The sequence below is a fragment of the Felis catus genome, chromosome X (assembly GCF_018350175.1).
Source record: "Felis catus isolate Fca126 chromosome X, F.catus_Fca126_mat1.0, whole genome shotgun sequence".
Classification (NCBI taxonomy): domain Eukaryota; kingdom Metazoa; phylum Chordata; class Mammalia; order Carnivora; family Felidae; genus Felis; species Felis catus.
The window spans coordinates 53,793,031-53,819,167 of NC_058386.1; the positions used below are offsets into that span (position 1 = coordinate 53,793,031).

General features: G+C 40.2%; 1 protein-coding gene across 1 annotated transcript in view; it reads right to left on the reverse strand.

Moving 5' to 3' along the window:
- EDA2R (ectodysplasin A2 receptor) overlaps positions 1 to 26,137 on the reverse strand; it is a 75,023-nt gene that overhangs the window by 43,697 nt on the left and 5,189 nt on the right. Inside the window, 1 exon segment of the mRNA XM_045050909.1 lies at positions 1,203 to 2,215. Coding sequence (XP_044906844.1) covers positions 1,203 to 1,289 — 87 coding nt within the window. The 5' untranslated portion in view covers positions 1,290 to 2,215.

The following is a 26,137-nucleotide window of genomic DNA, read 5'->3' on the forward strand; positions in this document are numbered from 1 at the left end:
TTTGTAAGAGACTGTTCTTAATGGGAGTGCCAGGACTTTTTTTTTTTTTAATTTTTTTTCAACGTTTATTTATTTTTGGGACAGAGAGAGACAGAGCATGAACGGGCGAGGGGCAGAGAGAGAGGGAGACACAGAATCGGAAACAGGCTCCAGGCTCTGAGCCATCAGCCCAGAGCCCGACGCGGGGCTCGAACTCACAGACCGCGAGATCGTGACCCGGCTGAAGTCGGACGCCCAACCGACTGCGCCACCCAGGCGCCCCAGGACTTTTTAATCAAGATCAGTGTATAATTGAAAATAGATTCTGTCAAGCCAAGCAGCTTGGCCCATCAGGTCCATCCCAATGGCCAGCATGATCTAACCTCTGATAACCTTTCCTGGGTCCTGGGAACCCTTATCAACCATGTGGGCAGTCATCTGTGATACCAAATATTATGTGTAAAGAGTTAAAATTAGAGTTTGTACTTGCATCTGTTGGTATCTCTTGGACTCAGTCTCTTCATTTGTGAAATACAGATATAGGAAGGTGGGCTAAATAACTGTGATATTTTACTTTACTTAGAGGATCATGTTACTCTTCTACTCAAAAGCCTCCAAAGGGTTCCTGGTGCACTGAGGGAAAAAATTATGAAAATTTCTTATCATAGACTTCAAGACTCCACAGAGTTTGGCCTATACCCCTTCTATGACCTCATTGTGTACCTCTCTCTATTTCACTTACCATACATCAGCTGCCCTAACCTTTTTCTTCCTTGAACATGCGTAATAGATTTCCACCTTGGGACTCTACTACCTATATTCTGTCCTCAGAAGGCACCTCCTTAGAGTTCCTTTGCTACTTGATCTGAAGTAGCTCTATAGCAGATCAGACCTGATATCTGACTCTTGAACCCCAAGTGGGTGAGCCCTTCTTTAATTGACAGATTTCCCTAATGCTAAGGAGTTTTCATGGGCCTCTGCACTCCACATCTCCTCTTGATATATGTCATTATATTGTGGAAACCTCCCTTGGCCCTGATCCTGTCAGGTGGAATTTTGTTGGCGTTGCCACTGCTATTATCATAATCTTTGGACTGTATGTTTTGCCCACTAAGCTGTATTAGCCACAGGTAGGGCTGACTCTCCTAATCTTGGACCCACTCAGTTGCCAGGCTTGTTCTTAGAATGTGACGGAAATAAGTATCCTGATCAGAGGGGCTTACCTTGGAGAGTTCTAGTCCAGGTCCACACAGCTGGCAGGTGGCACACTGTCCCCATTGGTCCCAGTACTCATTTTCTTGGCAATCCATTGTGGGAAGGCTATGGGTACATAACACAAATACTGGGGAGCTAGTGAAAAGGTATCAAAATGTAAGTAGTGGCTTCCATTTCACTTGATTTATGGGTCCTCTTAACATAGTCTCTGGCCCTGAGTTACAGGGTTGAGGAAGCCAATCCAAAATAGCTAATGCTAATGTGCCAGGAAATCTTTTAAATACTTTACATTTAATATTTCATTCAATATTTTACACCAGCACATCAGAGATTATCATTAGCCCCAATTTGCATATAAGGAAACAGAGGCACAGAGGCCAAGAAATTCACCAAAGTTCACAGAATTAGTTGCTGTACCACTTGCTGACCTGGAAAGAGAATAAAGCAAGGAGCTAGCTTCTGCCTGGATGAGTAAAGGATAACCACAATTTCTCACATGTGAATAGCTATTAGCAGCTTATAAAACAGTTTCACATCCTTTATTATTTGATCCACACAATAACCATGTGAAGTAAACAATATAGAGATTATTGTCATTGTTTTGTGAATAAGAAAGCTGAAACATGGCCCTCTTTTGCCAAAACTGTCTTGAGTACCTTTGAGGTCCACTAGATGTTATTGCTTCTGTCCTAGGGGAAGATGACCCACCATGAAGAAATGTCCTGATATACTAAGGTGTAGACAAGGAGGAATACTATTCAGATAATAGTTTTTAGAATAAAGATGACATAGGGCAGTATCTTTAGCACAGGTTTGAGAATTGAGAGATAGACATTTTAATCCTGGCTATAGGGTAACCAATCATCCAGAACTAAGGGGTTTTCCCAGTATATGGGGTTTTCATTGTTAAAACTGGGACAGTTTAAGGCAAACTGGGATGATGGGTTAACTTACCTAACATTTGTTTCAACCTATGACCTTGGATGAATCACTTTATTTTTTCTGGCCATAGTTATTTAGCCTGAAAAAAAGAGAACAGTGCATTCCTCACCTACCTTATACAGCTCTTGGGAAGATTAATGAGCTAAGGTTCATCAAAGCATTCTGAAGGCTTTGAAAAGCTCTACAAAGTAAGACAGAGGTAAGTATGCAGAGGAACAGTTTTCTACAAAGATGAATTATAATGAGGGGGACTCAAATAATGGGTACACATGGTTTGCACTGTTAAAAGATAAAGGTGGAGTGAGATTCTTTTGCTAACTCCTTAACCTCATAAAGTACTGAAAGTACTGAAAGTCCTAAGGATGTACATCAGAAGAGAGGAGAGTGAATGTGAACTTTGAGAGGGCATCAATCTTCCTCTCAAAAGTCGCCAGTGGTGATAGGACAAGTCATCCTAGCTGGCATTCTTGCTTGAATGCATCTTTTCCCACCATCACCTGGGCCATTCTTCCTCATTCCTTCATTCAGAAGTAAGTGGACTACAAAATTCATTTTTGTACAAGCTAAAAACACTCCCTCTTGTGTTGTTTCAATTACTGGCCCATAGTATCAGCCTCAATAAGCATGCTCCCCTCCCTACCTACCCTTCTTAGTAAGGACAAAAACAAAAACCATCAGTGGTAGCATAGCCCTTATGACAAGGGAATTAAGTGTCATGGCCACAGGGCCAGCATACTGCTCTGAACAACTACCCTGTATCCTTTTCTTGCCCACAAAAAACAAACAAACAAACAAAAACATTGGCAGAAGCCAAAGAGCAGCCCTGCCCTTGAAATGAGCTGTTGACATAGGTATATGAATCTCCACGGCACCTGCTTCTGGTGTCTGAAACACTCTATTCTGTTTGACTTAGGAGCCTCATTTATCTAATAAATGTCATTTGTCATGTGTCTTAACATGTTTCTCTAACACTGACTTTGAAACCTATGTTTAGGCAAGGCAGGCTTATTACCAAATCCTCATAGCAAAATCCAGGGAATGAACAGAAGGCTTTTTTTCTCCTCTGTTTTTGTCAAACTGCTTACCTGAAGCATACCAAAAATATTCTTTCATTATAAGTTTAATGAATTGTCTTTATTAAAGAGAATGAAATATCATAGACTCTAGACTGTTTTGAAGTCATGGTATATGAGTAAAACCGTTTAATAATGACTACATGTCATTATCCAAGGACAAACTCCAAAGTTATGTCAAAATTTTCCCTGTGGTCATCAGTGTCCTCTGGTAGATGTAATTGCCCTTTTATTGTGAGAGAAGGTAATAGATAATAATTAGGTTTTGAGAAAATCAGGGCTACTCTGAGGTTTCTCATAACTGCATCAACACACTCTTCTAGGGTCACAGAAGATGGAGCTGAATCCTTAAAATTCAAATAGACAGGCCTATAAAGTTTTTACATATGTATATAATCATATAAACACTATGCAGATAAAGATACAGAACATTTTCATTACCTTAACAGGCTGTCTCATTGCCCTTCCCAGTCAATATCATCCCGTTCTCCCAAGTAATATCTATTTTGGCTTCTTTCACCATTATTAGTTTTACCTGTCCTTGAACTTCATATAAATTAGTTTAATGCAAGAGCACTCTTGTTTCTGACTTTCTTTGCTCAATGTTATTTCTCAGTGAATGAGATTCATCCATCATGTATGTAGCAATCTTTGTTCCTTACCATTGCTGTTTAGTGTCCCATTGTATGGATATGCCACAATTTATACATTTTTTTGGTTGATAGACATTGGGCTGTTTCCAATTTGTACCCATCACAAAGTTGTTATGCTATGGTTAATTGATTTTCAAAAAGAGTGCTAAAGGCAATTTAATGGGAAAAGAACAGTTTTTTAAGGTGTTGTGACAACTGGATATTCACATGAAAAATAATTAGATTAGTCCCTTACTTCAAACTACATACAAAATTAACCCAAAATGGGCCAAAGATCCAAATGTGAGAGACAAAACTATAAAACTCCTATAAGAGTTTTCTTATAAGAAAACATTTTTTGGTAATTTTTCTTTCTTTTCTTATAAAAAATATAGGGGTAAATATTGGTGACATTGGATTAAAATGTTTTCTTAGATATAATATGAAAAGCACAAGCAACAAATGAGAAAAAAAGAACAAATTGTACTTAATCAAAATTTAAACCTTTTGTGCTTCAAAGGACACTATTAAAAAATAAAAAAATAATCCATATAAAGGGAGAGAAAAAACTGAAAATTATAGATATCTGATAAAATACTTACATATATAATATATAGATATATCTTAAAACTTAATAATAAAAAAACAATTAAAAATAGGCCAAGTATTTGAATATACATTATTCCAACATGATATACAAGTGGCCAATAAGCACATAAAAAATGCTCAACATCATTAGCAATTACAGAAATGCAAATCAAAATCACAAATGGAATCCCACCTCACACCCACTAGGGTGGCTATAATAAAAAAATAAGAGAGGTAAGCAAATGTTGGCAAGGATTTGAAGAAGTGGGAACCCTCAAATATTGCTGGAGAATTGGGACTGTTTTATGTTTTCCAACTGATCTATAAAGTATCTCTTTATTCCTTTTTAGTGGGTTAAAGTTGTTTAACTCAGACAAATAAAAAGGTGAAATAGCTGGCTGCTAGGTCCTTGCATGTGGTAACCAACTGTTAGAAGCCTAAAAGAATCAAAAGGTCTGCCACAGTCTCTCTTTATTAGCTTTCTAATTAAATATTCATTATCATTAGCCCTATGCTCTCAGAAGATATATTTTGTTTAGAGCTATTTGGCTCCAGAACTCTTAATCCTACACAAAGTAACTGGTATATCAATTAATAATTTTACTGTGAGTCAAAACATTTTAACTAGCCAATCAGTTGATAATTTAACTTTTTTTCTTTTCACTCATCAGCTGCAAGCAAAATCTTGTAGTTTTTTTTTTTTACTTTTTATAAATATTTTATTTGTAGTTTTTAATCTTAAACACTGAATAAATTTTTTCCAAAAAAATGTAATGTAAATGTAATGCAAAATGTGATGTAAAAAAAGAATGTGAAATTGTGCAGTCCTTTTGAAAAATGTTTTTGTAGTTCCTCAAAATGTTAAATATAGAGTTGCCATGTGACCCAGCATTAGTCATATACCCAAATAATTGAAACTATATATCCACACAAAAATTTATCACAAATGTTCCTAGCATCATTATTCATAACAGCCAAAATAGAAACAACTTGAATGTCCATCAATTGATAATAGCTAAATAAAATATGGCCCAACCTCACATCGAAATATTCAGCTACAAAAAGGAATGGAGTACTTGATACTTGCTCTAACATGGATAAATCTTGAAAACATTATGCTAAGTGAACAAAGCCAGACACAAAAGGACATATATTGTATGATTACATTTACATGAAATATCCAGAATAGGTAATTCATAGAGACAGAAAGTAGATTAGTAGTTGCCAGAGGTCAGAGAAAGGAAAAAAAGGAGAATGACTACTTAATGGGTGAGTTTCATTTGGGGGTTATGAAATGGTCTGGAACTAGATAGCCATAATGGCTGCACAACTTTGTGAGTATGTTAAAAACCAATGAATTTTACATTTTAAAAAGGTGAATTTTATGGTATGTGAATTATACCTCAATTATTTTTAGAAAAGGCTGATTCTTCAGCTTTTTCTTTAATACTATGAACTTCCCTATATTATTCCAAGTTATTACCTGAGTTAGGCCCAAAATTAAAATTTTAAATAGATAATATTCTTATATGTGCCCCTAACTGATTTTTTTCACTCAACTTTTCACCCAAATTTATATAGTAAGTGTTGTTTGGATATATCGATTGGGTTTAGCCAGAGGGTCTGACAAGTGGCAAAATATCAAGAGGGTCTCCTTATTTCATCTCTTTGTCATGTGGCTGCTCTCCCTGCCAATCCCCAACCCCTGTCCTAATTCCAAAATAATAATAATAATAATAATATAACCTAGAAGAGTAAGAGAGCAAGTAGATAGGGAAGAGGAGAAACAATGAGGTTGACATTAACAATAATCCTCACATTAGCTTATTGTGTCCTGAATGATCAATGTTGGCCAAGTTTCTGGTGGATGTGAGGTACTCTGGTTGCTGCCAGTGTACCTGCCTCTGGCCACAGCTTTCGGCTGCTGCTCTTCTCAATTTGCACATGCCTATGGGGTGAAACATGCTCTTTCTATCTAGGGTGAGTGGGCAAGACAGGATGACAGGTCTAAATTAAGAACTCAGGACTTTAGGGAAGATATTTACTTTGCCTAATCAGTGCAGGGGGTGGTACTAATGAGGGTGAGGAAGACAGCAGCTGGCCCATACACTATCCTTTCCTCTCCTTTGGGCTTCCCGGTCACCCACATACATAAGACTGGTGAAAATTAAAGCGGTTGCTCAGCCTGGCCTTGGGAATATTGCCTTCTTTGAAAATTAAGCTTCTAATCTCACTCTAATAATGAGTTCCCTCATCATTTCCAGGTGTTTGGCCTATAATCCAGATGTTGCTTTATTACTTGGTTCTGGTTCTCAGCTCTTTATTTCCTAGCCAGGCCTACAGCTACTCCTAACCCCAGCTTTCTCTTGTTTATAAGCTATCAAGCATCTTATCTTCCTCCTGCCCCACTATCTGTGAACTTTACATTCCTCCATTTGGTGAATGATCCCAGGCCCAACTCTTCTATCAGAAGCATGTTCCTCCTCAGTGCTAGACTCAAGGTCTCCATTCATACTATAAGGGTTTGCCCAATCTCTTTGACTAGTGGTTCTTTGTATAGACTGAACCTTGGGAGCTTCAAAAAATACTGATAGTTCTGTCCCATTCCTGAGATTCTGATCTAATCAGTCACAGGTATGGTCTTAATATTTGGAATTTTTTAAGTTCACCAGGTGATTTTTATTTGCAGCCCACTTTGAAAATCATTGCTTTAAGGGCTTTTTTTTTTTCTCTTGTCTGCCCGAGTATAAGGTGTAGTCAGAAAGGTTTTTGTTCTCCTACATTCAGAGAGAATTTGGTGACAGAATTAACTGTGGCCTACCCAGTATTTATTTAAAGTTTATTTATTTATTTATTTTGAGAGGGGCAAGGGGCAGAGAAAGACATAGAAAGAGAGAATCCTAAGCAGGCTTTGCAACATCAGTGTAGGGCCTGACGTGAGGTTTGAACTCATAAACCATGAGATTATGACCCGAGTCAAACTCAAGAGTCACACTCTTAACCAAATGAGACCCTCCATTTTTTTTTTTTTTTTTTTAGAAAAAATGAGTGATAAAGACAAAGAGGTTGAGAGCGGAGTGTTAGTTTTAAAACATGTTATATCATGTCATTTCCAATCTCAAAATCCATTGATGGCTCTCCACCTTACTCAATACAATTAAAGTCCTTAGAATGGTCAATGAGGCCTTAGATGATCCGCCTACCTCCCCTTACACCATTACCTCTTTGACCTTATGATCTCTTATTCTTTTAACTCCAGGCATGCTGGCCTCTTTGCTATATTATTCAAGCTAACCTAGTAATGTTCCCAACTTAATTAAGTGCTTCACCTGCTATTCCCTCAATCATGCATGTTTTCCCCTGGATATCCCCATGGCTTCCTCCCTTATCTTCTTCAGTTCTTTATTATACTATCTTCTTAGTGAGGTTTCTCTGACCATTCCTTTAAAACCTTAACTTTGCTCCATATTTCCTATACCTTTTTGCTATTTCATTCTTCTCAATAGCCCTCCTGACCATCTGAAATCTTATATATCTTATTTATTTACTTCTTTATGGCCTGATCTTACTCCAATTAGAATGTAAGCACCATGAAATCAAATTGCTTTTTATGCTCACTCCTTTATCGCATATGTTTAGAACAGTGCCTGGCACATAGTAGGCCCTAAATATATATATATATATATATATATATATATATATATATATATATATTTTTTTTTTTTTTTTAATTTAGTGAATGTTTAAAGTCTACAGAATAATGGTCACAATCTTCTGACTGAGTGAAAGGTTTCACAATTTATAAAGGGTTTCATATCAGCTCAATGGATCCTTATAATAACCCCAGAAGTAAGCCAGGGATTATCACAAATTATTAAGTTAAAAAAATGTTGAAGTTCAAAGTAAAATAGATTCCTCTAATTTATTTATCTAGTAAGAAACACACCCAGAACTCACAGGAAACTTAAGACCCATGAGTCCATCATATTTTCCAAGGCAGTATTGAACTCTAAAATAGGGAACTGAGGTTTTCCAGCCTGTGACTGAAATTTAATTTTTTTATCAATAATATCTTAGGTTGGAAAAAGGCCATTTTCTGAATGTTAATCCGATTCTACTTTAAAGAATAGCTAGACAGGGTTACTTCCCAAGCCTTAAGTGATAAGGGCCAGGACATAGGTGGTAGCAATAAGAATATAAAGCAAGTAATGGTGGGGGAAACAGACTTTACAAAAAATGCCTATAGAACCTTACAATTCCATGGATGTGAGAGCCAAAAGAAGGACATGAGTCAGAGAAAATTCTGAGGTATCTGCCTGGAAAACAAAGAGAATCTCAAAGCCCTGAAGAGTGTGAAACAGTTCCTTATTAGAAAAAAAAAAAAAAAACAATATACTTAGTTTTTTCAAATTATTTCAAGTACAGGAGGGACAAAAAAAATGTCAGTGATGGTGCTTAGCAGGCAATTAAAATATGTAGAACATAGGTTGGGGTTAGAGATAAGTCAAATTTGGATGTACATAAAAATCATCAAGAGGACTTACAAAATATACCTGTATCTTAGATCAATTAAATAAATACCTCTGGGAGGTTAAGAGCCACTGGCCTAGGTAAATTATGGTGGAGGCTTAGATGAACAAAGAAAAATGTCAAGAACAAAACACTGAGGGACATCCATATTTGAAGTTAGAAGAGGAAGAAAATCCAGTAGCAACCAAGAAGTGGAAGCCAGGGAAGAAACAATAAAACCCAGATAGGGAAATACAGGATAGAGTTTTAAAAAGAGGTGGGCAGCACTGTCAACTGTTAGTACAGGAAGGTGGAAGATCATCAGGACTGAGGATGCATTATTTTGATCTTATTTTGTGGACATGTAATAAAAGTAAATTGTATTTTAATATTAAAGTTGATATGTTCATAGGATAGAAAGATTCAGATACCACAGGTAGTTATAGTTTTTAACAGGCTTCTCTTTACATTTCCAAAGTAGCTAAAGAATTTCAATTATTAGTGATAACAACTGGTCCAATAATGTCAGGATTATCAACAGAGGAGAATGAAGAGAGTTGTGCAAAATCAATGAAGCCTCACGTATTTACTTTGTCTTATTCCAATGTGCAGAACAACAGATAATGTTTCTGTAAGAATAAAGATGCTGGAGTAGAAAAAGAAAAAATCTTATTAAAAGCATATTATAATTTTGTAGACAGAATTAATAACCAACTGAACTGGGCCATTTCCATTTTAGCCAAAACCAAATGCTAACCATAAGAAGTAAATTATTTTTCCTTCAAAACATGTGTGAGCACACACATTCAAAAGAATAACAATTAAAAAAACACACAAACTTAAAAAGACAAACATAAGTTAAAAGACTATACATTGAGGAGGAGAAAAAGCTACAAAATATACAAATATTGTGTTATTATCTGGCAACTGCTGAAATAAAATTGCTAAAGGAAGAGGAGAAAAGAACTGTGTAGCCAAAAATATAGCAATATAATTAATAACATAAATGGGATGAAATGAAGACCAGCAAACTCTGGGCTGATTATGAGGGGAAATATCATTTTAATAATTATTGAAACAGTCTTCCCAAGTGGGAGCAAAGGCACAGAAACTACCCTAGATGATGTTCAAAGGAAAAATGAGATAATGCATGTGTGAGTGCTGTGGAAACTCTGGTTTGTGCTACAAATGTGAGGGTTGCTATGGTTGTTGTTACCATCCCACCTACGGGGTATAGAAAAGGGAATTGGAAACAAAGCACAGGCTAAACAAACAGCCAATACCCAAAGCCCCTGTTTTGCTCCACTGTGGTCTCAGACAAAGTGAGTCACTTATTAATGTACAAACCACCGACACCATGAAATTATGGTATCCTCAAAAATTAGTTATCCCACCAAGAGAGCTGGGAGTAAATATTTATTGACTTCCCAGGGGGATATGCTTTTTAGCTGAGTTGTCATAACTGGGAATTGGATTCGTGGTTTTATTTTTTGCAGGGCTGCACACTGGATAAAACTCAGTCAAGGGTATTAATTTCTGATTTCTATTAAGGTTTTTTGATCTTACCTCACATTCTCTCCACCCTGTCCAATTTACCAAGCAATCTGGAATAACTATATCTCTCTGAAGGTGTCAGTGAGAAGAGTGCTTTATCTCCCAAAGCAATTTAAATTCAATCAAGCACACTATCCCTTCCTCATAGGCAGAGAATGAAATATCCCAAAGAAGTAAAAATACAACCTGATGACCATTTGAAAGTATAGGTCAGAGCCACTTATCTTTCCAACAGAAATGGAAGAACCAGTCCATAAAATGAAGCCTGTCTTTACAGGATGTGAGATATTGACACCAAAATGTTTTTTTTTTTCATTTTTTTAGGATGCTCAATAAAAAGAAGAAACATATAAGGGTTGTCAGGGTAGTGGAAGAAAAAGGAAACATGTAATAAGAAGCCTATGATCTCATATATAAACACATATTCTGTAAGACAATTTATAAATACCACAATCTTAGAAAGAAGTTTAAAACTCTTTTTATCCCCAATTACCTGTTGCCAAATAAAGAAATATCATCTAAATCTACTTGTTTTTGGTTTTTGTTTTTAGTAACAGGAACCTCATGGAGTGGTTGGGTGGCTCAGTAGGTTAAGTGCACAACTCTTGATTTCAGCTCACGTCATGATCTCAGAGTTGGTGAGATTGAGCCCCAAGTCAGGCTCTGTGCTGACAGCATGGAGCCTGCTTGGGATTGTTTCTCTCCCCCTCTCTCTCTCTCCCTGCCCCTCCCATGCTTGAACTCTCTCTCCACCACCTCTCTCTCTCAAAATAAACAAATAAATTAAAAAAAGAAACCGGGACCTCAATATTCACATGACAGCATATTCCATTATTATTTTTTTTTCCTCTTTGGCAGCTGATTAAAACTTCAAATCACCAGATAATTGAAAAACATACTGTCATGGAATCCCAAAAGGATTCTTCAAGACAACCTAACCCCATTGTTTGATAATCTAGATGCAAAGACTGAAACACAGAGAAGAGGTAAAATTTTCCCAAAGTCACATAGTTGGTCAGTGGCAGGGACAGGACTATAATCCAAGTATTCAAATTTAGGTCCCAGTGGCTTGTCTATTTTCCATAATTAAAAAAAATGGGGGGTGGGCACAGGTTGAAGACTAATTATTCAGTGAGTATATTAACAAGTTTCTGGCTTCTTTCCCTACCCCACCCTCACAGACTAATCTTGGCTCATTTTATTTCAACAGAAAAATTTTTAAAGGGTAGGCTGGGTCAGGAATATGTGGCCCATAGAAAGGAAGTGGTCCTTTTGGCTTACTCACCATGGTGACTAACAATTTCCTGTAAGTAAAAACATCTTAGTCTTTGATTCTACCATAAACATTATGTGACAATTCCTTTATTTTTAATAATGTCATGATATCTTTTGGGATACTTAATGGATATCATTACTATAGTCACCCTGGGAGGGGAAGGATGGATTTCGTTTCACTCAAAAAGCACCTGAGAATTACCTTCTATGATAGGCCTTTTATTAGGACATGGTGGAAAGAGGACAAACCAGAGGTGAGTAAAGTATCTTCCCTACTTTAAAAAAAAATCATAGTCTTATGAGGAACATAGAAAACATATATAGTTAACTCTAACCCAAGACAACCTATAGTCATCTTCATATCTCCCATGAACACAGAATAATACCTTCCATTTTTCAGACAGATGGTGAAGTTGACTCACATTCCCCTTGTTATACACCTAATGGGAAAATTGACAGTTTCTAGTTTCCAGACAGGAAGGAGAGAAAATTAGCTTTTGGTTCAATATCCAGCTTCAGCTGTGAGGAATGGCTCCAAAATGAGCCTCACTCTCTGCAGAAGGCATTCAAGTACAGCATGTCAAAGAAGACATCTAAAGGAAGGTTATACAGCCTGGTGTGTATTCCCAGGTAGGGTCATTGTTTGCCTTTCCTCTGGCATGAGGGGCTTTTTCTCCCTTAAAAAGCTTCTCTAAATGAGGTCCCTTAAAGAAAGAATAACTATGTAAGGCAATTAGATAACCCATTCTCCTCCAGTCTCTTTAGTTTCAAAGTTGGCCCAGTTGCCCAGCCTATACCTTAAACAAAAACAGCTATGGAAAATGAAAAAAAAAAAAGGAAGAATGAATGAAAAAAAACAACAACAACAACAATAACCACTAATCTTGGAGTAAGACAAATTTTACTTCCAGTTGTGGCTCAGACACTTAGTAACTAAACAACCACTGGCAAGTTTTATTTTCTTTGGGCCTGTTTGGCCACCTGTACAATTAAGAGAAGAAAACCCACACCTCTCCTAGTAGGGGTGAGGAGTCAGTGGGATGATGGATTTGAAAGTATATGGCACATAGTGGGAATGTAAGTGTTAATAAATTATAAAGGAACTTGTCACATTCACCCATCCTGTTCCTTATGTAGTTTTTCTTACCACTTTTAAGGTACCACCATCATCCCAATTTACAGAGTTAAAAATCTCAGAGTCTTATTTGACTTGAAAACAAGCCATGTGAGGTATGGTAAGGTATGGGCTGTTTGACCTGGGATCAGAAGATGCAGGAGGATATAGTCTCCATCTTTCAGGTCTATAAAAACTGTCATGGAAGAGAATAAACAAACTGTTTGGAGTGGCTCCAGGGAGAATGACTAGGATCTCTGAGTGAAAACCATAGGGAGAATTAGTTAAGCTTAACAAAAGGAAGAGCTTTTGAAGAGTCAAGGCTTTCCATGAAGGGGATGGACTTTCTCATAGATCACTAAGTACATTCCCCTCTGGAAGTGTTTAGGCAGAAACTAACAAGGATGTTTTAAGGTGAAGTCACTTGTGGTGACAGGAGATTATGATTCCTGAAAACCTACTATGTATCAGATACTGTGTCAGTACTTTACAGGGATTACCTCCTTTAATCATCCCAATAAAACTATGATGTAAGTACTGTTCTTCCTGTTTTTCAGAGTAGAAAACTGAGGCTCAGAGAAGTTCAACATTTTTTACTGGGCTTACAGCTGGTATTTTAAGTGGGTGTACTTCAGTCTTTGTATAGAAAACAAAATCATGCTCCCCACACATACTTCTAAATGCTCTATAGAAATACAATCCTGACTAGGAATTATGGATAAATAATATGTTTAGGATCACAGACAGCAGATAAGTAGACTCCGGACTTAAACACAGCTGTCTAAATCAGAAAGTGGATATACCTTCTGCACCATCAGAGAAGTGGATGGAAATGGGATGTATAACCTTTTAAATTTTAAGCCAGTCCTAAGAGATTTTGATTCTTATCATTCCTCCTTTTTTCAATCTCATATAATTTATCAACTTTTAATTGTGTAGATTTAACTTTATGATGTCTTGCTAAATTTATTGCCTCCTTTCTATTCCCAAAGTTACCACCTCAGCCCCAAGGCCTCATCCCCTCTCTACATCCGATTTATCCACATTTTATGCTTTCCCATTCCAATCCAGCTGACTCATATTTACCAGGTTATTCTTCCTATAATGTATATTTGACTTTTTTCTTTAGCTCAGAAATTTTCAATGACTTTCCACTGTTTTTCAATTCAAACAAAAAGTGTAGCATCCAAAAGTTTTCCACAGTTTGCCACCAATCTACCATGGCAAACTTAACTTCCACTTTTCCCTGATTGTACCCTAAAATCCAGTGCAGCCTATGCTCTTTTCACATGCCCAGATCTTTCCTGCCTCCAAACAGTTGTTCCTGTTGTTTTTCCTGCTTTGCTTGCCTTCTATATCCACCTGTTGAAGTCTTATCTGTACTTCATGGTACATCTTAAATAATAATAATAATAATAATTAACATTTATTGAGTGATTATTTTGGTCTATTGTGATAAGTGTATACAAATATTTTACATGGATTATCTAATTTAATACTCACTTAAACTTGATGAATTAAGCTCTATTATTATCTCCATTTTAGTCTGGAGTAAACCAGAGTTCTGGAAGGGGGAAGTAATTCTAATTGTCCAATGTCACACAAGTTAATAAATAGTGGGGACGGGATTTGAACTCAAGTAGTCTGTCTCTGGAGCCCTAAAAGGTGTGACTATATCAAAAATGTCTTTCTGATTATCCCTGGTTCAACTTGACGTGATTCTTACTTTGACAACCTCAAAGTTGTCAAAACTTTGACTAAACTTTTTGACATTTTGACTAAACCTTTAAAGCCTATATTGTGTCATATTTATTTGTTCTTAAACCCATGATGAAACTATCAGGTCCCAGTGCATCTTAGGCATCTATCTTGCGCAGTATTGACAAAAGTAGGTGCTCAGTGAGCCTGCTACATTGAATTGAAGGAATATTGAGGTGAAAAAGGGGATAGTGTAAGGGTTAAATTGTAGTGTAAGGCTAACACTTAGCTTGAAAAATAACAGCTTTGTGTTGACACTGAAGGTTAAGAGATAACAGCCTTGCTTTACTCTTGTAAATTACACCTCATACTCTTGTAAATTAGGCTTCACCAATTAAGGAAACAAAAGTCCAAAGAAAAGAGCATCAGAGGCAGGGTCAAGGAGATCCACTGGTTGCAACTTAGAGGCAGAAAGTCTAAAATAAACACCTCATTAGGCAACTGTTTCTAACTCATCTGGAAATGGTTTCTTTGTTCTGTTCCCAGGTGATGATAAAACGATGTGATCGGCTATAAAAACTCTGTACCCCGGCTGTTTGAGGCTGCACTCTTATCAGAAGTGTTGGTCCCAATTGGTCGGCCTTGCCTCTCATTGTAATAAACTTTGTTGTGACTGTCACTGGTGCCCGTAGCATTCTGTTTCAGGAGTCTTGTGGATGCAACATTTGGTGCATTGGTCAGGAAAGTTAAAGGTCTGAAACAGGGCCCTTTCCTCAGATTGTTCCGCCGGGAAATTTAAAGGTCTGAAACAGGGCCCTTTCTGCGGATTGCTCCGCGGACCCCTGGGAGGAAGCTCGGGATTGGGAGAGGTAAGGAATTCTTGGGGCACGCCATTTGAATGACTCAGGAGTGTCTGCTGGACGCAGCTATAGACCCAGAGTCAGGGATCCTACCGGGATACCGGTGGACCCCATTCGGTTTGGTTTTTGTCAAGAAGGATCTTATTTTCAGGTGGCTGCCACAGCCTACTGGCCTAGAGATCTCAAATTTGTGTTTTCTTCGTGTCTTATTTGTCTTCTTCCTGTTGACTGTGCGTCCTTGTCAGTTCTGCCTATCTTTGTCATGGGTCAAAATCAGAGTACCCCCACCCCTCTGAGTCTCATACTAACCCATTTCCAGGACTATAAGAGAGCTGCCTCAGTTTTTGGCCTCCACGTTAAGAAGCCAGTCCTTCAAACTCTCTGCAAGGTGGAATGGACCAGCTTTCAGGTGGAATGGCCTCCACAGGGGACCTTTGACCTTACATTGGTATATAAGGTTCATGATATTGTCTTTTCTAGGCACAAAGACCAAATCCCATATATTGGGGCCTGGAGGACCCTCATCGAAAACCCTCCAGATTGGTTAAAACTTCTTCTTCACCTTCCCCCTTGCCTCCGTAAAGTACAGGCTTTACCACTCAAAGGCAGCGTATCTGGAGCTCAAAATAAGAATCTTGATGGCACTAACAGGCTGCCCCCTCTATCACCTGCACCAGAGGAAGAAGAAGAAACTTACCGCATGCTGCCCTATAGTTCTCGCTCAAAGAATACAAGTCAAGATGCTTCAGATCAGGAGGCAAGCCCGAGTCGAGACACTCCCCTGAGCCCATCTCATACCCTGTCAGGGACACCCTTCCATCCCCCTCCCACTGCCCTACCCCTTCGTCCAGGGCCACCCTTGCAGGGTCATACCCTTTATGACTTATATACCCTTCTCCACTAGCGACCTTTATAATTGGAAGCTTCAAAACCCCTCATTCTCAGAGAAACCCCAAACCTTAATTTCTCTTCTTGAAACTATATTTGTGACCCATCAGCCAACCTGGGATGACTGCCAGCAGCTCTTGCAGGTTCTCTTCACCACTGAGGAGCAAGATAAGATCCGTTGCAAGGCCCAGAAATTAGTGATGGGGCTAAACGGGCAACCCACTGAGGATCCTGCTGTGCTGGAGGAAGTTTTTCCTTCCTCGCATCCTGAGAATTGGGACCCAAACACTCCTCATGGTAGGCAATCATTAACCCTATTTCGCCAGACTCTATTGGGAGGTCTCCGAGCCGCTGCCCGCTGGCCCACAAACATGTTTAAGGTAACAGAAGGAATTCAGAGAACTGAGGAAAGCCCTTCAGCCTTCTTAGAAAGACTCATGGAGGCATACTGCACCTTTACCCCTATTGACCCTGAGGCACTTGAAAATAGAAGGGAATTAAATCTGGCTTTTGTCTCACAGGCAGCCCCAGACATTCAGAAAAAGTTAAAAAATTAGATGGGTTTGAAGGAAAAAAATTATCTGAGTTAGTTGAAATAGCCCAAAAAGTTTTCAACAATAAGGATTCTCAGGAAGAAAGACAGACAAAAAAAATTAAGTAGGGTGGTGGCGGCCATCCTGGATGCCCGTGAGGGAAGAGGACCCAGAACGCCCAAAGAATTCTGGTTTGGACAAAAGAAAAAAGATAAACAAAGAGTTAAAGTGTCACTAGGAAAAAACCAGTGTGCATATTGCAAACAAGAGGGACACTGGAAAAAGGATTGCCCCAACTTAACCCAACGCAAAACTCGGCCACCCCAGGTATCTGTGATGGGAGTCGATTCCAATTGATGGGGCCGCGTATCGGTGGCCCCTTCTAAGCCATTGGTTATTGTTAATATAGGGGCCAAACTAAGACCTTCTTGCTGGACACTGGGGCAACCTTTTCAGTTCTAAAACAAGATCCTGGCCCCACCAGGCAAGGGGCAACTCTGATGCAAGGGGCAACTGGGTCCCAGACTTGTAAATGGACCACTGAACAAGTAGATTTAGGCCGTAAAACTGTTACACATTCTTTCCTAATCATGCCTGAATGCCCCTACCCTGGATTACTAGGTAGAGACCTACTGCATAAACTAACGGCTTCTTTGAAATTCACTGAAGGGGGTATGCATATTATAGTCGGCCAGGATGGCCCAACAACAGTAATGGTGACTGTGCCACTTGGGGAAGAGGGCCTGCTCACTCCAGGGCCTAATGAAAATGTCCATGCAGTCGATCCCCTCCTTAGAAGACTCCAGGCGGAATTCCCCCAGGTACGGGCTGAAACCAATCCACCTGGGCTGGCAATTGATCATGCTCCCATAAGAGTGGAACTTAAGGCATCCGCACTTCCAGTAAGACTAAAACAATATCCCATGTCCCGGGAGGCTAGGCGGGGAATCACTATTCACATCAAGCATTTGTGCGACTCCGGCATTTTGATCCCATGCAAGTCACCATGGAATACTCCACTTCTTCCTGTCCAGAAGCCTAACTCATCCGATTTCCAGCCAGTTCAAGACCTAAGAGCAGTAAATGCCAGGGTAATGGACATTACCTGTACCCAACTGTACCCAACCCTTATACTCTCCTTAGTTTGCTTCCCCCTTCTCAAGTGTATTATACAGTTCTGGACTTAAAAGATGCCTTCTTTGCCATCCCACTGGCCCCACAAAGCCAGCCACTATTTGCATTTGAATGGACTAATCCTGAAGAGGGAAAAGCCGGACAGCTCACCTGGACGCGACTCCCCCAGGGATTTAAAAATTATCCTACTCTTTTTAATGAAGCCCTGCACCAAGATTTAGAGCCATTTCCGATCTCCAACCTACAGGTAACTCTATTGCAATTTGTTGATGATATCTTGTTGGTGGTCCCTTCTCATTCGAAATGCCTGAGTGCCACCAAAGAACTCTTGAGTCTTCTACAAAAACTGGGGTACCGAGTGTCAGCCAGAAAAGCACAGATCTGTCATACTGCAGTGACCTTTTTAGGTTACAACCTTAAAAAGGGTAAGCGCTATCTAGGTGAACAAAGAATTCGGGCTATGCTCGATATTCTTCAGCCTAGAACTCACAAACAAGTCCTCGAGTTCCTTGGGGAAGCAGACTACTGCAGGCTATGGATACCTGGCTTTGCTGAACTGGCAGCCCCTTTATATGCCACTCTCAAAGGATCTCCAGAGTCCTTCACGAGGGGAGAGACTCAAACTAAAGCCTTCCAAGCCTTACAAGATGCTCTCATGACCCCACCAGCCTTGGCTTTGCCAGATCCCACCAAGCCATTCCATTTGTTTGTAGCTGAAAAAGGGGGGGTAGCCAAGGGAGTTCTGACTCAGCGCCTAGGACCTTGGCGCCGACCGGTGGCTTATTTATCCAAACGGCTGGACCCAGTTGCTTCCAGATGGCCCCCATGTATTCGACAAATTGCCACCACCGCGCTTCTAGTTAAAGATGCAGACGAAGTAACCTTGGGGCAAGCATTGTCTGTCATGGGGCCCCATGAAGTGGAAACTTTACTGCGGGGTCCCCCAGAGCGATGGCTGTCAAATGCTCAGATTACCCAATATCAAGCATTGCTACTCGACCAGCCCTGAATACGTTTTTGTGCCCCCACAACCTTAAACCCAACCACTTTGCTACCCGAAGGACAGAATCCCCCTCTGCACTCTTGCCCAGAAACCTTGGCGACAATCTCGTCCCTCTGTTCTGATCTTACGGACATTCCCTTACATGACCCTGATATCAGCATGTTTTCAGACAGCAGTAGTTTTGTGTTTCTTTTTTTTTAATCTTTATTTATTTTTGACAGAGACAGAGACAGAGACAGAATGCGAGTGGGTTAGGGGCAGAGAGAAGGAGACACAGAAGCAGAAGCAGGCTCCAGGCTCTGAGCTGTCAGCACAGAGCCTGACACGGGGCTCGAACTCACGAGCTGTGAGATCATGACCTGAGCCGAAGTTGAACGCTCAACCGACTGAGCCACCCAGGTGCCCCAATAATTTTGTGTTTCAAGGGCAAAGGCATTCCAGCGCTGCGGTGACAACAGACCATGAAATTTTATGGCAACAGACCCTTCCCCCAGGAACTTCAGCCCAATACGCAAAGCTCATCGCACTAACAAAAGCCCTAAAACTTGGAAGAAACAAGTCAGTTAACATTTATACAGACAGCCGCTTTGCTTTTGCAACCGCGCATGTACACGGATCCATTTATCAAGAGTGCGGTCTCTTCACAGCAGAAGGCAAGGCTATCAATAATAAAGCTGAAATTTTAGATCTTCTAGCAGCCATCTGGGAACCTGCAAAGCTGGCAATCATTCACTGCCTAGGACATCAAAAAGGCAACTCCCTAGAGGCAATCGGAAACTGCCTGGCTGATGCAACAGCCTGAGAAGCTACCCTAACTAAAAGTGAAAGTGCCTTGGAGCTACCGATCTTGACAGAGCCCTTGCTTCCACCAGAACCCAATTATACTCCTAAAGATTTGGAGTGGATTTCCAGAAAAGGGGGAAGTAAGATGCCTGGACAAAAGTGGTTTCAGGATCCTGAAGGTAAGATACTCTTACCCGTGGCACTCGGGCGGCGCATGGTATATCTCCACCAAGGGACTCATCTGGGAAAAACGATGATGGTGGAATTAGTGTGGAGAAAGTTCAGGGTGCAAGGGCTGGGAAAAGAGATCGAAGAGATGATTGAAAGGTGTGTAAGTTGCACCCAAGTAAATCAGGGTGCAAATAGGAAGGTTTCAGAAGCTAAAAGAGATAGAGGGATTGAGCCAGGCCGCTTTTGGGAAGTAGATTTTACTGAGATTAAACCAGGGAAATACGGATATAAATACTTGCTTGTTTTTGTAGACACCTTCTCCGGGTGAGTTGAGGCGTTCCCAACTAAATCAGAAACAGCTCAAACGACAGTTAAGAAATTATTAAATGAGACTGAGTGTAGAGAAGATGGCAGCTTAGGAGGACGCTGGGCTCACCGCGCATCCTGCTGATCACTTAGATTCCACCTACACCTGCCTAAATAACCCAGAAAACCGCCGCCAGAGGATTAGCAGAACGGAGTCTCCTGAACCAAGCACAGACTAGAGGCCCACGGAAGACGGTAGGAAAGGTGGCGAGGCGGTGCGTGCTCCACAGACTGGCAGGAGGGAGCCGGGGCGGAGGGGCAGCCTGCCGGCCAAGCAGAGCCCCGCATCTGGCTGGTAAAAGCAGAGGGGCTGGACGGAGTGTGTTCCTACAGCAAGCGCGACTTAGCCTCTGGGAGCTCATAAGTTAACAGCTCTGCTCCGAAAGCAGGAAGGCTGGAGGACAAAGGGAGGGAGAGCTGCTGAGCCCCCCGGATGACAGAGCTCAGTTTGGTGGGGAACAAAGGCTCTTGCCAGCACCATCTCCCTCGCCCATCCCCCAGCCAAAATCCCAAAGGGAACCAGTTCCTGCCAGGGAACTTGCTCGCTCCGCGCAAACACCCAATGCCATACTTCTGTGGAGCCACCCCTCCGGCAGCGGATCTGACTCCCTCCCGCTGCCACAGGGCCCCTTCTGAAGTGGATCACCTAAGAGAAGCAAACTAAGCATGCCCCTCCTCCCCCTGTGCACCTTGCCTACCCACCCCAGCTAATATGCCAGATCCCCAGCATCACAAGCCTGGCAGGGTGCAAGTAGCCCAGACGGGCCACACCACCCCACAATGAATCCTGCCCCTAGGAGAGGGGAAGAGAAGGCACACACCAATCTGACTGTGGCCCCAACGGTGGGCTGGGGGCAGACATCAGGTCTGACTGCGGCCCCGCCAACCAACTCCAGTTATACACCACAGCACAGGGGAAGTGCCCTGCAGGTCCACACCACTCCAGGGACTATCCAAAATGACCAAACAGAAGAATTCCCCTCAGAAGAATCTCCAGGAAATAACAACAGCTAATAAACTGATCAAAAAGGATTTAAATAATATAACAGAAAGTGAATTTAGAATAATAGTCATAAAATTAATCGCTGGGCTTGAAAACACTATACAGAACAGCAGAGAATTTCTTGCTACAGAGATCAAGGGACTAAGGAACAGTCACGAGGAGCTGAAAAACGATTTAAACGAAATGCAAAACAAAATGGAAACGACGACGGCTCCGATTGAAGAAGCAGAGGAGAGAATAGGTGAACTAGAAGATAAAGTTATGGAAAAAGAGGAAGCTGAGAAAAAGAGAGATAAAAAAATCCAGGAGTATGGGGGGAAACTTAAAGAACTAAGTGATACACTAAAAAGAAATAACATACGTACAATTGGTATCCCAGAGGAGGAAGAGAGAGGGAAAGGTGCTGAAGGGGTACTTGAAGAAATAATAGCTGAGAACTTCCCTGAACTGGGGAAGGAAAAAGGCATTGAAATCCAAGAGGCACAGAGAACTCCCTTCAGACGTAACTTGAATCAATCTTCTGCACGACATATCATAGTGAAATGGGCAAAATAAAAGGATAAAGAGAAAATTCTGAAAGCATCAAGGGATAAACGTGCCCTCACATATAAAGGGAGACCTATAAGACTCATGACTGATCTCTCTTTTGAAACTTGGCAGGCCAGAAAGCATTGGCACGATATCTTCAGTGTGCTAGACAGAAAAAATATGCAGCCGAGAATCCTCTATCCAGCAAGTCTGTCATTTAGAATAGAAGGAGAGATAAAGGTCTTCCCAAACAAACAAAAACTGAAGGAATTTGTCACCACTAAACCAGCCCTACAAGAGATCCTAAGGGGGATCCTGTGAGATAAAGTCCCAGAGACATCATTACAAGCATAAAACATACAAACATCACAATGACTCTAAACCCATATCTTTCTATACTAACACTGAATGTAAATGGATTAAATGCGCCAACCAAAAGACATAGGGTATCAGAATGGATAAAAAAACAAAACCCATCTATTTGCTGTCTACAAGAGACTCATTTTAGATCTGAGGACACCTTTAGATTGAGAGTGAGGGGATGGAGAACTATTTATCATGCGACTGGAAGCCAAAAGAAAGCTGGAGTAGCCATACTTATATCAGACAAACTAGACTTTAAATTAAAGGCTGTAACAAGAGATGAAGAAAGGCATTATATAATAATTACAGGGTCTATCCATCAGGAAGAGCTAACAATTAGAAATGTCTATGCGCCGAATACCGGAGCCCCCAAATATATAAAACAATTACTCATAAACATAAGCAACCTTATTGATAAGAATGTGGTAATTGCAGGGGACTTTAACACTCCGCTTACAGAAATGGAAAGATCATCTAGACACACGGTCAATAAAGAAACAAGGGCCCTGAATGAGACATTGGATCAGATGGACTTGACAGATCTATTTAGAACTCTGCATCCCAAAGCAACAGTATATACTTTCTTCTCGAGTGCACATGGAACATTCTCCAAGATAGATCATATACTGGGTCACAAAACATCCCTTCATAAGTTTACAAAAATTGAAATTATGCCCTGCATAATTTCAGACCACAATGCTATGAAGCTTGAAATAAACCACAGGAAAAAGTCTCGAAAACCTCCAAAAGCATGGAGGTTAAAGAACACCCTACTAAGGACTGAGTGGGTCAACCAGGCAATTAGAGAAGAAATTAAAAAATATATGGAAACAAACGAAAATGAAAATACAACAATCCAGATGCTTTGGGATGCAGTGAAGGCAGTCCTGAGAGGAAAATACATTGCAATCCAGGCCTATCTCCAGAAACAAGAAAAATCCCAAATACAAAATCTAACAGCACACCTAAAGGAAATAGAAGCAGAACAGCAAAGGCGGCCTAAACCAAGCAGAAGAAGAGAAGTAATAAAGATCCGAGCAGAAATAAACAATATAGAATCTAAAAAAACTGTAGAGCAGATCAATGAAACCAAGAGTTGGTTTTTTGAAAAAATAAACAAAATTGACAAACCTCTAGCCAGGCTTCTCAAAAAGAAAAGGGAGATGATGCAAATAGATAAAATCATGAATGAAAATGTAATTATTACAACCAAACCCACAGAAATACAAGCAATGATCAGGGAATACTATGAAAAGTTATATGTCAACAAACTGGACAATCTGGAAGCAATGGACAATTTCCTAAACACCCTCACTCTTCCAAAACTCATCAGGAGGAAATAGAAAGCTTGAACAGATGCATAACCAGCGAAGAAATTGAATCGGTTATCAAAAATCTCCCAACAAATTAGAGTCCTGGACCAGATGGCTTCCCAGGGGAGTTCTACCAGACGTTTGAAGCAGGGATAATACCTATCCTTCTCAAGCTATTCCAAGAAATAGAAGGGGACGAAAAACTTCCAGACTCATTCTATGAAGCTAGTATTACTTTGATTCCTAAGCCAGACAGAGACCCAGTAACAAAAGAGAACTACAGGCCAATATCCCTGATGAATATGGATGCAAAAATTCTCAATAACATACTACCAAATCGAATTCAACAGCATATAAAAAGAATGATTCACCATGATCAAGTGGGATTCATTCCTGGGATGCAGGGCTGGTTCAACATGCGCAAATCAATCAATGTGATACATCACATTAATAAAAAAAAAGAAAAGAACCATATGATCCTGTCAATCGATGCAGAAAATGCCTTTGACAAAATCCAGCACGTTTTCTTAATAAAAAAACCTTGAGAAAGTCGGGATAGAAGGGTCATACTTAGACATCATCAAAGCCATTTATGAAAAGCCCACAGGTAACACCATGCTCAATGGGGAAAAACCGAGAGCTTTTTCTCTGAGATCAGGAACACGACAGGGATGCCCACTCTCACCACTGTTGTTTAACATAGTGCTAGAAGTTCCAGCATCAGCAATCAGACAACAAAAGGAAATCAAAGGCATCCAAATTGGCAAAGATGAAGTCAAGCTTTCGCTTTTTGCAGATGACATGATATTATATATGGAAAATCCAATACTCCACCAAAAGTCTGCTAGAACTGATACATGAATTCAGCAAAGTTGCAGGATACAAAATCAATGTACAGCAATCAGTTGCATTCTTATACACTAACAATGAAGCAACAGAAAGACAAATAAAAAAACTGATCCCATTCACAATTGCACCAAGAGGCATAAAATACCTAGGAATAAATCTAACCAAAGATGTACAAGATCTGTATGCTGAAAACTATAGAAAGCTGATGAAGGTAATTGAAGAAGATATAAAGAAATGGAAAGACATTCCCTGCTCAATGATTGGAAGAATAAATATTGTCAAAATGTCAATACTACCCAAAGCTATCTACACATTCAATGCAATCCCAATCAAAATGGCACCAGCATTCTTCTCGAAACTAGAAAAAGCAATACTAAAATTCATATGGAACCACAAAAGGCCCCGAATAGCCAAAGCAATTTTGAAGAAGAAGACCAAAGCAGGAGGCATCACAATTCCAGACTTTAGCTTCTACTACAAAGCTGTCATCATCAAGACAGCATGGTATTGGCACAAAAACAGACACATAGACCAATGGAATAGAATAGAAACCCCAGAACTAGACCCACAAACGTATGGCCAACTACTCTTTGACAAAGCAGGAAAGAACATCCAATGGAAAGAAGACAGCCTCTTTAACAAATGGTGCTGGGAGACTGGACAGCAACATGCAGAAGGTTGAAACTAGACCACTTTCTCACACCATTCACAAAAATAAACTCAAAATGGATAAAGGACCTGAATGTGAGACAGGAAACCATCAAAGCCCTAGAGGACAAAGCAGGAAAAGACCTCTCTGACCTCAGCCGTAGCAATTTCTTACTTGACACATCCCCAAAGGCAAGGGAATTAAAAGCAAAAATGAACTACTGGGACCTTATGAAGATAAAAAGCTTCTGCACAGCAAACAACCAACAAAACTAAAAGGCAACCAACGGAATGGGAAAAGATATTTGCAAATGACATATCGGACAAAGGGCTAGTATCCAAAATCTATAAAGAGCTCACCAAACTCCACACCCGAAAAACAAATAACCCAGTGAAGAAATGGGCAGAAAACATGAATAGACACTTCTCTAAAGAAGACATCTGGATGGCCAACAGGCACATGAAAAGATGTTCAGCGTCGCTCCTTATCAGGGAAATACAAATCAAAACCACACTCAGGTATCACCTCACGCCAGTCAGAGTGGCTAAAATGAACAAATCAGGAGACTATAGATGCTGGAGAGGGTGTGGAGAAACGGGAACCCTCTTGCACTGTTGGTGGGAATGCAAATTGGTGCAGCCGCTCTGGAAAGCAGTGTGGAGGTTCCTCAGACAATTAAAAATAGACCTACCCTATGACCCAGCAATAGCACTGCTAGGAATTTATCCAAGGGATACAGGAGTACTGATGCATAGGGGCACTTGTACCCCAATGTTCATAGCAGCACTCTCAACAATAGCCAAATTATGGAAAGAGCCTAAATGTCCATCAACTGATGAATGGATAAAGAAATTGTGGTTTATATACACAATGGAATGCTACGTGGCAATGAGAAAGAATGAAATATGGCCTTTTGTAGCAACGTGGATGGAACTGGAGAGTGTGATGCTAAGTGAAATAAGCCATACAGAGAAAGACAGATACCATATGGTTTCACTCATATGTGGATCCTGAGAAACTTAACAGGAACCCATGGGGGAGGGGAAGGAAAAAAAAAAAACAGGTTAGAGTGGGAGAGAGCCAAAGCATAAGAGACTGTTAAAAACTGAGAACAA